Source organism: Hibiscus syriacus, unplaced genomic scaffold (assembly GCF_006381635.1).
Source record: "Hibiscus syriacus cultivar Baekdansim isolate YM2019G1 unplaced genomic scaffold, ASM638163v2 tig00008146_pilon, whole genome shotgun sequence".
Taxonomy (NCBI): domain Eukaryota; kingdom Viridiplantae; phylum Streptophyta; class Magnoliopsida; order Malvales; family Malvaceae; genus Hibiscus; species Hibiscus syriacus.
The window spans coordinates 100,908-115,269 of NW_024062154.1; the positions used below are offsets into that span (position 1 = coordinate 100,908).

General features: G+C 34.1%; 1 protein-coding gene across 1 annotated transcript; it reads right to left on the reverse strand.

Annotated features, from left to right (window-relative positions):
- Positions 1-333: 333 nt before the first annotated feature.
- On the reverse strand, positions 334-1,684 carry LOC120202084. Its single transcript, XM_039202566.1, has 3 exons — positions 1,011-1,684; positions 744-929; positions 334-656 (listed from the first exon to the last, which is right to left on the reverse strand). The coding sequence occupies exons 1-3, from the start codon at positions 1,476-1,478 to the stop codon at positions 366-368; spliced, it is 945 nt and encodes a 314-aa protein (XP_039058497.1). The 5' UTR covers positions 1,479-1,684; the 3' UTR covers positions 334-365.
- Between the last annotated feature and the right edge of the window lie 12,678 nt (positions 1,685-14,362).

A 14,362-nucleotide genomic window follows, 5' to 3' on the forward strand; every position in this document is an offset into this window, starting at 1 on the left:
AGATTTAAAGTAAAATAAGAAAAATAAGAGAGATAATAAAATTCAATTATCAAATTTATAATCTATCCATAAAAATATATATTAATGATAAAATTAAATCATTAATTGAAACTATAATAAAATTAAAATTGTAAAAATTATCAAGTTATTTCAGTGATAAAATACAAGGTTATTAGATCTAAAGATTATGAATTCAAACAATTACACCAAGTGTTTATATTTCTCAATAAATTAAATTTTTTTTGAATAGATTCAACATTATAATAATCCCAATCAATTCAAAAAATAATTAAATTATATACAAATTAATTTTTCTTTATAAAAAAACGATAGTCTATATTGGTCCTCTCAATCAATCACTACATCTAACATCTGTCGTATGTGCATGATTTCTTGAGTGAGATTAGCACATTCAGTTTCTTTGGATCGAAAGTGACATCACATTCGATTTTCATGTAGAACCTTGGCTTAACCAATTTCCCCAACACATAAGCTCTCGATCGGACCACGAAGCTCAGTTTAAGTGAAACCGGAAGCAATGTTGTGCCGGTTGAACTGCTCAAACTTGCTCCACTTCCGTACAAAGGAACCCTGTTCCCCATTACCGTTACAGATACAGACCTTTGGCTCTTCCTTGATTGATAAAATTTCTTCATCTGATACACTCCAAGATTCAACATTTAACTAAAGATTTCGATTAAATGCAAATGTTTGGTACTTTATAATTTTACAAGTAGACTTACGGTTCCAGATGCAATGTTGATTTGAGAATATGAGAGATCTAGAGGAGTTGAAGTGACATGGACGCCAAAAAATGTTCCAGTGTTACGATAAATCATTTTCACGGTGGAATTCATAGTGATCATATCAGTCGACACTCCACTGAAATCGGAACCAGCTTGGATCTTGAATTGTTCAATTTTGATACTCTAGAAAGATCAAATTAAACAAACCAATCATACCCATTTCGTGATTCAATCTGAAGAGTTGATAAGAATTATGGAATTTACCTTCATTGTGATCTTGGGTTTCTGGGATTTGCTAGTTCCCCAGAGAATCAAAGAAAACATGGAGAAAAGGAGGAGGAAGCCAACAACAAAAGTTAGAAAATAGCATCTACGGGGGAGTCCCTTCTCACGCTCTTCGTCTTCAAGCAGCCCTTCTTCTTCAATCACATCGCATTCTTTCCACTGCTTTTGTCCCTTAGACGACGCGTCGTTAGGGGAAACCTTGCGGGATCCGGGTTTAACCGACCCTGAAAACCTACTCGATGAGGAATCGCGCGAGTGACGGCCGACGGAGGAATGGGAGTGCGGGGGAGAACCCGTGGGACTGAGCACAGGTGTGGAATGGAACGACGTCGTTGTTTTCTCTCCGTCGTGAGAAGGACTCTGGACATAGTAAACAGGACGCCGAGGGGACCTCGTCGGCGAAGATGGGGCGAGGCTTGTCACCTCTGAATCTGTCTTGGCATGCATTTTCGGCGGCGTTTACTTCAGGTTCTCTCACTCAACACATGCCAACAATTTATGGGAAAGTTGTGTTTTGCGGAATTGCATGAGTGTATGTATGATGATGACTTTATGGAGTTTGTTTGTCGAGTGAAGAATAAGTAAAAGTGCAATGCAAGTTTAATTTGCTTTATAAAAGTGAAAATTTTAAAAACTAGTACAACCAGTACCAGAGACCAAAGTGGGTGCTTAGGGATGGGTTAAGGTTTAAAGAACGAAACCACTCAAAGCAGCGACGAATTCATTACCAACGGTAATGAGCCAGTTGGGTGCTCTTGCTTGATACTGAATCATCTATTATTATTTATACTTCTTTGTCCATTTTGTTCTTCCGCCACCAAGCAAAGTTATACCTAGTTGCCACGTTTAAAGTAGGTTTTTTATATTTTATATTGGAATAATTTGATTTCTATATTATTAGTGTTATGTCGGAAATCACAAACACCATTGGGCACATTACATAATTATTCATTAATATTTGAGTAATTTTTTTCCACCGATGTTTAAAAATTAATGATTTGGTCACTAATGTTATTGACTTATAACAAATCACTCATTTAATATTGACAGTCGCTACTGGATTAATTAGATATTGATGTAACATATTAAACTAACTGACATGATATCGTTTGACCACGTGAAACATCTATTTTGACCAGTCGTTTAACTATCATCTCTTGTAGCTTAACTATTAAGGATATTGTTTCTGGCTGCTATCCATCCACCCTTGTCCTCCAGAAACACCGTCGTTAGGTCATTGTTCACCCAGTTGGGAACTGACGTCCTCTGCTCAACTTGTTCCTTCATATTTTGTTCCAGAATACCATACACGTCCAACATATTTTGTTCCTTCACCACCTGCTCAACTTGTCCAAAGAAACATCCCAATATTTTGTTCCAGGATACCATACACGAGCCGGGCGCTGGTTCGTAAAAACGGAAAGACGAGAAATGGAAACACTAATAATTGATTTGAACTTGGAGGCGTCAAGCTTCTTCCCCAGAAGGTCTGCCTACTCCTCGAGTTTGATGAATAATTTAACTTTGAAGGAAGAAAACAAACGAGGCTAGGATTATGTTGATTGTACCTTTTATATGTTTTGATGTAAGGCTAACCATGCTTCTTCAAAAATAGAGAAGTTGGCAACCCTGTTGTTTCTCGATCTAGGAGAGACACCAAATGCTACACTTGAATCAATAAGTAATCTGCACAAAAGTAAAAGAAAGAAATGATTAAAAATAGAATATGGAAGAAGAAAACAAATGATAAGAAAGGAAGTGGATAGAAAATTTATCAAAGATGGGCTGCGGAAGTGTTGTTGAAGAATCCTTTAAGAGTTGATGAATTCGGCCTCCAAATGATGTTGTTGGACGTATGCCTTGTTGATGTTTGAAGGATAATTCAAGATGAAGAAATGGAAATGGAATTTGGTGATGATATAGGCGTGATATGGTGATGGACTAGGGTGATGATATAGGCGTGATAATGGTGACGGAAGATGGTGATGAACAGATTGTATCTTATAAAACTAAGAAGGAACCAATGCTATAAAAGAGCAAAGACCCGTTTCTTATAAGTCTTATAAGGGATGGTATTAAAGACTTTGACTCGCTAGTTATAAGAACTAGGAACCAAAAGTATAAAGGGATAGGAATGACGCCACAAGCTTTAGAAAGGCTTGCTTAATCGATATAGTTCTAAAAAGAACTTAAAGAGAGAATTAATATCACAAAGAGTTTATATTATCAAAAGGGTTGATTTTACAAATGAAATATCCAAGCCTATTTATAGGCTAGCATAGGTTTGGCCGAATAAATAGGTGTCCATTCGGCTAAATACATGACTATTAAATAGAAATACGTGATGTTTTAATGAATGAAGATGTCCTTGGCCGAATGGTCTCCCTGCTCTTCATCTTGGCGCCAATTTTGAATCAAAAGGATGCTTAGGCCGAATAGAGAGAACCCTCTTCATTTTGACGCCCATTTTATCCACACGCATGGCACATGTGTGGGCTGGTCATGAGGCACTCACATGGGTGGCTTGGGGTCTTATGGTGTGTCTCCTATTTGGCGTGAAGTTGAGCAGCAACTTAGGTGTGACTTTGCACCCAACTTGCTTCTAGATGACATGGCGTCAATGGGGCACCAACTATTTATGAAAGGTCACATTTGTGGAAGGCAACCTTTCATCATTTGAGCTACTTCCCATGTGTTTGAGCTGAAGATGAGCTGGCCATAGATGAAGGACATGTGTATAAGACATAGGACAGTTCCTTGTGAAAAGGCACTTCTCGAAATGGCAACTCTTCGCGAAAAGGTACGAAGTCACAAAAATTGACCTAGACCATATTTGTAGTGTTCTGTGTGGTGAAGATGTTGGTGCAACTCTCCAGCTGAAATGAAGTCTCTAGCTAGCTCAAAAGTCCAGCTCAAGTGAGCTATGAGCTCGGGGGTCAGCTGACAACTTTTCATCATTTGTTCTTCATGATCTCCCGAGTCATCCTATGGAAGTTTTTCTATCTCATTGACTCCCATGCTAGCTTTAAATCAGCTCCTATCATGTGGCTGAACATATACCTACAAAAGAAAGCTTTTATAAGCTAAGTAATATAATGTATAAATGTATAAATATATGGTTCATAGATTATATTATATGTCAACATAAAATATATTATATAATCTATTGTTTGGGGATGTATTCTTAAATGATTCAAAGGTTTTAATGTATTTGGTAGTAAGAGCTTCCCTGAATAGTTTGGCTCTTAATCGAGTTATTGGTCCTTGTGGCATTACTTCCATATCCTTTGAAGATGGTGTTGGTGTGCTCACATCATCCCCCCTTCTTTTATTCGATTTGTCCCCAAATTGTCATCATCTTTGATTGGAGATAGATCTGCTATATTGAAGGTGACACTTACATTGTATTCTCCGGGAAGATCCAACTTGTATGCATTGTCATTAATTTTCTCAATGATTTGAAAAGGACCGTCTCCTAGGAAACCTTTCTTTTCGCAAATGCACCCATACCCAATCTCCAACTTCCAAATGGAGTGGTTTACGTCCCTTATTGGCTTGTTGCTCATACTGCTTTGTTCTTCTCTCAATATTGTGTCGAACTTGTTCATGTAATTTCTTGATGAACTCATCCTTGTTCTTGCCATCCTTGTTAACCATTTGTTCTTGGAGTAGAGGGAGAAGGTCCAAAGGAGTTAAGGGATTGAATCCATACACTACCTCGAATGGTGAAGTTTTTGTGGCTGAATGAACTGACCGATTGTAAGCAAATTCAACATGTGGTAGGCAGTCTTCCCAAGTCTTTATGTTTTTCTTGATGATGGCTCTCAATAATGTTGATAATACTCTGTTGACTACCTCCGTTTGCCCATCAGTTTAGGGGTGACAGGTTGTTGAAAACAACAATTTAGTTCTAAGTTTGTTCCATAATGTCCTCTAGAAATGGCTAAGGAACTTAACATCTCGGTTAGAAACAATGGTCCTTGGTATGCCGTGTAATCTCACAACTTCTTTGAAGAATAGATTAGCCACATGGGTTGCATCATCGGTTTTGTGACATGGTATAAAATGGGCCATTTTGGAGAACCGATCAACTACCACAAATATAAAATCTCGCCCATTTCTTATTTTTGGCAGACCCATCACAAAATCCATAGAAATATCAACCCATGGTGATATAGGAATGGGAAGAGGTGTGTAAAGTCCATGAGGCATGACCTTTTACTTAGCCTTTTTGCAAACAATGCATCTATCACAAACCCGTTCAACATCCATTTTCATTTTAGGCCAATAGAGATGTTCTTTCAAGATTTCCAATGTCTTACCGATTCTAAAATGCCCCATGAGCCCTCCTTCATGTGCTTCTCGTACCAATACTTCTCGAAAGGATCCTTGTGGAATACACAACCTTTCTTCCTTGAATAGGTACCCATCATGTCTATAGAATTTCTCCACTGCACCTTTTTCACAAGACTTGTATTTCTCTCCAAAATCATGGTCATTAGCATAATAATCTTTAAGGAAAGAAAAACCAATTAACTTAGAGTTCAAGGTGTTAAGAAGAACATACCTTCGTGAAAGGGCATCTGCAACAACATTCTCTTTACCTTTCTTGTAGTGAATGACGTATGGGAAGGACTCAAGAAATTCTATCCACTTGGCATGTCGTTTGTTGAGTTTGTGTTGGCCTTTAATATGCTTCAATGCCTAGTGATCAGTATGAATGACAAATTCCTTGGGCCATAGATAGTGTTGCCACGTTTCTAATGCCATTATAAGAGAATACATCTCTTTGTCATAAATGGGATAGTTTAGTGAAGCACCACTTAACTTTTCACTAAAGTATGCAACTGGTCGTCCCTCTTGAGTCAAAACGGCACCTATACCAATTCCAGAAGCATCACATTCTATTTTAAAAGTTTTATCAAAATTAGGAAGTACCAGAAGCGGTGCTTTAGTCAAGCATTCCTTGATGGCCGTGAATGATTCTTCTTGTTCTTTTCCCCATTCAAAGGTGAAATTCTTTTTAATTACCCCAGTTAAAGGAGAGGCAATAGAACTAAAATTGGGCACAAATCTTCGGTAAAAACTTGCAAGTCCATGAAAACTTCTGACTTGACTTATTGATGTAGGTCTTGGCCAGTCCTGAATTACTTTAATCTTTTCTGGATCTACTTCAAGTCTCTGTGAACTTACAATAAATCCTAAGAATGTAAGCTTGTTAGTGCAAAAAGAACAATTTTGAAGGTTGGCATAAAGTTTCTCTTTTTGGAGAGTTTCAAGTACTAACCTCAAATATTGCACATAATCATCCAAAGTATGGCTATAAATCAAAATAGCATCAAAACATACCACACAAAACTTACCAATAAAAGCCCGGAGTACATGGTTCATCAACCTCATGAAAGTACTAGGTGCATTAGTTAGTCCAAAGGGCATAACCAACCATTCGTACAATCCTTGCTTTGTTTTGAAAGCGGTTTTCCATTCATCTCCTTCTCGCATCCTAATATGATGATATCCACTTTTAAGATCAATTTTGGAGAAGATGGTGGCACCACTTAGTTCATCCAGCATATCGTTTAGCCTTGGAATTGAGTGTCAGTATTTGATAGTGATCTGATTAACTGCTTGACAATCTACACACATTCTCCATGAACCATCATTCTTTGGTACAAGCAAAACGGGAACAAGACATGAACTTAGGCTTTCTTGAATGTACCCCTTTTCCATTAACTCACTAACCTATTTTTGAAGTTCCTTTGTTTTCTCCGGATTACTTCTATAGGCTGGTTTGTTTGGGATGGTGGCACCGGGAATGAAATCGATTTGATGTTCAATTCCTCGAAGGGGTAGAAGTCCTCTTGGTATATTTTCTGGAAACATGGCTTCGAATTCCTGTAAAAGAGAAACAACAGAAGAAGGTAAACCTTATTGGAGATTAGTTAAAACTAGACTTTCCTTGTACATTAGTACAATTAAAGCCTTATGTGACAACAAGTGTTTCCGAATCTCCTTTCTTCCAGCATATATGTTCAATGCTTTAATCGTCTCTTTTTCATTATTTTTGAATGAATCCATGCTTTTCTTCAAATGAATCTGATCTTCATTCACTTGACTAGGAGATAGTGGCGTCAAAGTGAATTTCTTATCATTATGAATGATAGTATATCTGTTGGTAAACCCATCATGGATTGCTCGTCGGTCGAATTGCCACGGTCTTCCCAAAAGTATATATCCAACATCCATTGGTACAACATCACAAAGGACTTCATCTTGATATTTTCCAATCGAAAATGGAATGCAAACTTGCTTTGTGATTCTTACTTCTCCACCCTCATTTAGCCATTGAAGTTTATATGAGTTTGGATGCTTAGAAGTCTTCAGGCCAAGTTTTTCCACTATAAGAGTGCTTGCAACGTTCGTACAACTTCCTCCATCGATGATCATAAAAGAAACTTTGTTGTTTACATGACAACGAGTATGGAAAATGTTTTCTCTTTGGTCATCTTCTATGATTTGAGTGCTTAAAGCCTTTTTGATGACAAGAGCTTGTCTCGAAACTGAAAGGAAATCAAACAATTCTTGTGACATGGTTAGTAAAATAAAAGAATAAATTAAAACCTTACCAGCACACTCACAAAACCTCACATGATCTCTCCAAGAAAATTCAGATTGCACTCCACTCACACTCGTGTTTGCACTCGGGGATATATACTTGGCTTTTTCTGATCCCCCTTCTGATCTCACCCTCTCATTTGCCTTTTACCGCTCGATTTCTCTCTTGTGGGTCCTTTTTAAGAACTAACTCAAGATTGAGCAAGTCTCTTAGTTTGTGCGTCGGCTTAAAACAAATGGTTAGGGTATAGAAATGGTTATGGTATAGGGTAGAAAGGTTATGAAAAGGATATGGTAATGAAATAAGAAAAAAATGAAATAGTAAGAAAGTGAAGATAACTTACAACTCAAGTTGCAACACTTACTATCTTCCTTCACAAGAAACAACAAGGATACCTCCTTCAAGTTTGATGTTGGGCAGATTGTAATATGCTTCTCTTTGAGTATACTTTGCAACTTTGCTTCACCTTTTTTTCTTTTGCTTTGAATTTTCTTCTTTTTTTTTGCACTCCAAATTTGATGTATGAGTCTTTTCTTTTTCTTCTTTCTTTTTCTCTTTTTGCTGTTTTTGTTGCAGCACTTGATTGTCAATCCACCAAAGCTCTGATTACCGCTTGATGTAAGGCTAACCAGGCTGCTTCAAAAATGGAGAAGTTGGCAACCTTGTTGTTTCCCGATCTAGGAGAGACACCAAATGCTACACTTGAATCAATAAGTAATATGCACAAAAGTAAAAGAAAGAAATGATTAAAAATAGAATATGGAAGAAGAAAACAAATGATAAAAAGGAAATGGATATAAAAGTTATCAAAGATGGGCTGCGGAAGTGCTGTTGAAGAATCCTTCAAGATTTGATGAATTCGGCCTCCAAATGATGTTGCTGGACGTATGCCTTGTTGATGTTTGAAGGATAATTCAAGATGAAGAAATGGAAATGGAATTTGGTGATGATATAGGCGTGATAATGGTGATGGAAGATGGTGATGAACATATTGTATCTTATAAAACTAAGAAGGAACTAAAGCTATAAAAGAGCAAAGACCTGTTTCTTATAAGTCTTATAAGGGATAGTATTAAGGACTTTGACCTGCTAGTTATAAGAACTAGGAACCAGAAGTATCAAGGGATAGGAATGACGCCACAAGCTTTAGAAAGGCTTGCTTAATCGATATAGTTCTAAAAAGAACTTAAAGAGAGAATTAATCTCACAAAGAGTTTATATTATCAAAAGGGTTGATTTTACAAATGAAATATCCAAGCCTATTTATAGGCTAGCATAGGTTTGGCCAAATAAATAGGTGTCAATTCGGCTAAATACATGACTATTAAATAGAAATACATGATGTTTTAATGAATGAAGATGTCCTTGGCCGAATGGTCTCCTTGCTCTTCATCTTGGCGCCAATTTTGAATCAAAAGGATGCTTAGGCCGAATAGAGAGAACCCTCTTTATTTTGGCACCCATTTCATCCACACGCATGGTATATGTGTGGGCTGGTCATGAGGTACTCACATGGGTGGCTTGGGGTCTTTTGGTGTGTCTCCTACTTGGCGTGAAGTTGAGCAGCAACTTAGGTGTGACTTTGCATCCAACTTGCTTCTAGATGACATGGCGTCAATAGGGAAACAACTATTTATGAAAGGTCACATTTGTGGAAGGAAACCTTTCATCATTTGAGCTACTTCCCATGTGTTTGAGCTGAAGATGATCTGGCCATAGATGAAGGACATGTGTATAAGACATAGGACAACTCCTTGTGAAAAGGCACTTCTCGGAATGGCAACTCTTCGCGAAAAGGTACAAAGTCACAAAAATTGACCTAGACCATATTTGTAGTGTTCTGTGTGGTGAAGATGTTGGTGCAACTCTCCAACTGAAATGAAGTCTCTAGCTAGCTCAAAAGTCCAGATCAAGTGAGCTATGAGCTCGGGGGTCAGCTGACAACTTTTCATCATTTGTTCTTCATGATCTCCTGAGTCATCCTATGGAAGTTTTCCTAGCTCATTGGCTCCCATGCTAGCTTTAAATTAGCTCCCATCATGTGGTCGAACATGTACCTACAAAAGAAAGCTTTTATAAGCTAAGTAATATAATGTATAAATGTATAAATATGTGGTTCATAGATTATATTATATGTCAACATAAAATATATTATATAATCTATTGTTTGGGGATGCATTCTTAAATGATTCAAAGGTTTTAATGCATTTGGTAGTAAGAGCTTCCCTGAATAGTTTGGCTCTTGATCGAGTTATTGGTCCTTGTGGCATTACTTCCATATCCTTTGAAGATGGTGTTGGTGTGCTCACATCATGTTTTGCAAGCTGTATATTATGGGGTTTAACTATTTATGTGTGTTTTCTTTTCATGATATAATGTCATCATGTAGTGCAAAGCCGCATCATGCATTCATATAAATAAAAAGCCCTCTTCATTTTCGTGCCAAACTTCCAATTTTAATTTCCATCTTACACGTTTTCTTCTTCTTGATACAAAATGTCCTCTATGATTTTGACAATATTTCTTTCAGCTTAAGGCATTATACATAATGAATTTTCTCAAGTAGGTCAGCAAATGGAGGTAGAGTTAAAAAACACAGGTATAATTGAGCTTTTTATGTCGGCTTTCGTTCCTAATCCATCAGTTTCAGTCTTTTAGATATGAGAATTTGATTTGTAGAGATTACCCTAATGAGCTCAAGGAGGCAGTATTTAACTTGCTCTTTTCATCTTTAAGTTATAACCTCACGGACTCCAGTTCCCAACTAGGTGAATGATGGCCTAACCGCGATGCTTTTGGAGGACTAGAGTGGATGGATAGTAACATGAAACGATATCCTCAACAGTTAAATTATAATAGAAGAGAGTTAAATGGTTGGTTAAAATGGCTATCTCACATGACCTGACATTTCGATGTTAGTCGATTTAACATGCCAAATCAATATTTTATTATATTAATAATGATTGTGAATAACAAGTGATCAATTTGTTATAAATCGATAACATCAGTGATCAAATTGTTACTTTTGACTAACTAGAGGCCATCAATGACACTTGGAGAAATAATTTACACCCAAGATATCTTATCTAGTGACTATGAGTGACGCACAGGACAATAATGCAGACACTTGTGATATTATATCTAACGACTATGAGTGAAGTTTGAGAAAATAAATAGAAAAATCGAGATATATTTATCCAATGACCATAAGTAGCGATATGGTGCCTTTTATGAAAGGAAATGGAACCTTGGAAGCTTAATTGACAAGTTAACTACGGTTGATAGATAAAAAAATGGTTGTCTCTTGTTCCCATATGTAATGGGGTAAAAGGGAGGTAAGATAGTAGGCTACTCCCAACACTAGGTTGAGAGCAGCTTCCGTAGGAGACCTCCGAATTATGAAATGCCCTCCATGAGACTCGATCCCACGACCTCAAGGTTAAGAACCTTATGCTCTACCAACTGAGCTGGATGATCATTTCACTAATTTGAGAGCCATATTTAATGAATTCAAAAATAATTCGTGAGTTACATTGATTTTTCTGGAAAAGTAGTACCTTTTTATCTAAAGAAACTACTTTCATAATCCCTTAAGGCCTCATAAGTTTTACGTTAATAATTTTTTTCTAATATCTTAAGGCTTTCTTCCCTAAATTGTTCATTATCAATAAAAAATTTACTTTCCTAATGCCTTAAGGCCCTTTTTCCTAAAATTGTTCATATATTTGATGTTAATAGTTTTTTTTTTCTTTTCCAAAATCTTCAAGGCTTTCTTCCCTAAAATTGTTCATAAGCTATGCGTCAATAAAAAAATTACTTTCCTAATGCCTATGATATTTTTTCCTTTGTTCATAAGTTTGAAATTAATAAAATAAATTATTTTTCTATTATCTTATGGTTTTCTCACCTAATATTGTTAATAGGCTATACGCCAATTAAAAAAAGTACTTTTCTTGTGCCTTAAGATCCTTTCCCCTAAAATTATTCACAAGTGAGGTGTAAAAAAATGATTTCCTAGTGCTTTAAGACCTTTTCCCAATATTAAACAGTATTTTTGTGTTTTGTTTTTAAGAATATTTATAATTATATTATATTGTTTAAATTTTATTATATATTATATAAAAGAAATTTAGAGCAGATAAATATTCATCCTAAAATTTGATTTCTTTTTCTCTTAATTATATATTGTATTGATTGTATTCACCTTAAAATTTTATTTATGTTTACCCATTTTATGTTAATATAAGTGTGTTCATCTTAAAAAGTACATCTAAACCCATTACTATTTTCGTACCTAGGTTTTGGGGATCACCTATGTTTTTGTACTTTAGAGCATATACTTAAAAGCTCTCAGTTGATATTTTTCATCTTCCTTAGGTTGTGTATTAATTATTCATTAGAAATAAAATTTCTCTTCTCCCTCCTCATATGTAGAAATTGTTCAAAAAATTTGTTAAAAATTAAGTAATAAAAGAGATTCATGATTTAGTCGAGTGATTAAAGATGTTTATATTGTCTCATCTTGTGTGAGTTCGAGTGATTAAGAAATTATTGTTTTTCCTTGAGGTCTTAGCTTCAAGCACCAGGAATTTTAGGGGTGTGAGCGTTCAATGTCAAATGATCAAGAGTTATCTTTGAACAAATACAACCTTGCACTTACCCAGATTAATAAAAAAATAATTTATTAAAACAATATTATAATAAAATTAATAAATAAAGCTTTTAGAAAAAAAATCATTATAATTTATTTTTTAGTATTCAATTCAAGTTTGAATGAATCTCAAGTTTAGATTATTTCGAATTTCAACATTTTTAGGTTTGAGTTTTTTTTATTCTGGCTCTTTTTTAAATTAAGATTATTTGATTTCTAGACTAGGAATTTTTAGGTCAGATTTTCTATCTTGCCCTCATTTTTGACATCTCTATATACATGCATCTATTCGTGCATTACACAGACATGCAAATTAGTTTGAAAAAAAACACATTATGAATTTATAATCACGTATACAAATTAAAAACTCTACCACTAATTTATTGAAAAATAATCTTATATAATATTTAAATTTAACAACATCGTATAAAAGTTGTTTATAAGTTAGAAAACAATAAAAAAAAGGTTTTACTAATGTCTTATAGTTTTTTTCTTAAATTATGCATAACTTAAATGTCAATAAAAAATGATTTCCTAATACTTTAAGATCTTTTTCTCTAAAACTATTCATAAATTAAACGTCAACTAGAAAAATTACTTAGCTAATGCCTTAAAGTTTTTGTCCCATAATTGTTCATAAATTAAGACGTAAAAAAACCTTTATTAATACCTTAAGCTTTTTTCCCCTAATGTTAAAAGAATATTTTTGTGTTTTATTTTAAAAGATACTCATAATTAAGTAATTTTAACTTGAAAAATAAGTCAAATTAATTTTTAAAATCCTATTTAATTTGATCCATTCAAATAAATATTCTAATTCATGAATATGTTTATTTGATTATTTTATAATAATATATATGTACATCTCGCCATTAATTTTGTTATGTATTTTTTTTTAAAATTTATTTTTGATGGCAGTGTCTTCTTTCTTTTAGTAGTCTAGTGTGATTACAAGATAGTATATGTTCATAATATTTATTAATCATTAATAAATTGTAAACACCCTACAAACGCAATTGCTCGAACCCATGACCTCAAGGGAAAACAATACTCCCTTTAGCTACTAAAATCACCTAATGTTGTTAGTAGTATCTTTTTAACATAAATAATAATAATGATGTGAATTAGACTTGTCTTATGGACATGTTGGATCGAGTTTGATCGAGTTAGGTACATATGAGTTTAAATTTTTGGTTTTATTTCAAATTCAATAAATTTTAGATTTTAGTCATTTTATGTTATGATCGTTTGAATTTATTTTAACGTATGAATTATTTTGATTAGGATAATATTAAATTTAAAGTTGTTTCTAATTTTTACTCATACATTTCTGATTTTACTTCTAAGTTATGTAAATCGAATTATGTTTTTTACACATGAATTGTTATCATTTAACTTGTAAATAATTGTTTTTATATAACTTCACTGGTCATATTACAATATGACCGTGAAAATTAAAATATGTTTAATATTTATGGTTATATTGTACTACATAAATTTCATTATATATCATATATAAAAGTATAGGCACACACCTCAGTGATCTTAGTGATAAATGAATTATTGTTATTTCTTGAAGTCCCTAGTTTGAACACCAAGAATGCCAGTAGTACAAGTGACCAATGTCAAAGAGTTGAAAGTTATATTTGATCAGTTACTACCTTATTTACTCCAGATTAATAAAAAAAAGTTTGAGTTTGTATATGTAAATCTTAAACTCTAAATTATAATATTTATATTTTAAAAATAATCAAAACTCAGTATCATAAGTGAAAAAAGTACAAGTTGAAATTATATTTTTATGTTAATAAAAAAGATAATTAAAATTTTCAAGTTATAAATTAAATTATATTTTAAAAATTATACTTAATTTGAAGTCAGATATTTTTATTATTTAATTAAAAAATATTAGATTTAAATTAGTTTTAAATTTGATTCAATTTTGATGGGGTCATATTAGATTAGGTCAATTCAGATTAAGTAAATTAAAACCGCTGGAAAACCAAAAGAAATTTTTGAACTATGAGTTCGAAGGTTTGGAGAGCCGCTGGCAGGATTGGCGAG

Excerpts from the sequence above, each read along its gene's own strand:
- LOC120202084 (XM_039202566.1), bottom strand. The coding sequence starts at position 1,478 with ATGCATGCCAAGACAGATTCAGAGGTGACAAGCCTCGCCCCATCTTCG. Across the intron at positions 930-1,010 it reads AACCCAAGATCACAATGAAG|AGTATCAAAATTGAACAATT; the intron begins GTAAATTCCATA and ends TGATCTTTCTAG. Across the intron at positions 657-743 it reads TCAACATTGCATCTGGAACC|ATGAAGAAATTTTATCAATC; the intron begins GTAAGTCTACTT and ends GGAGTGTATCAG.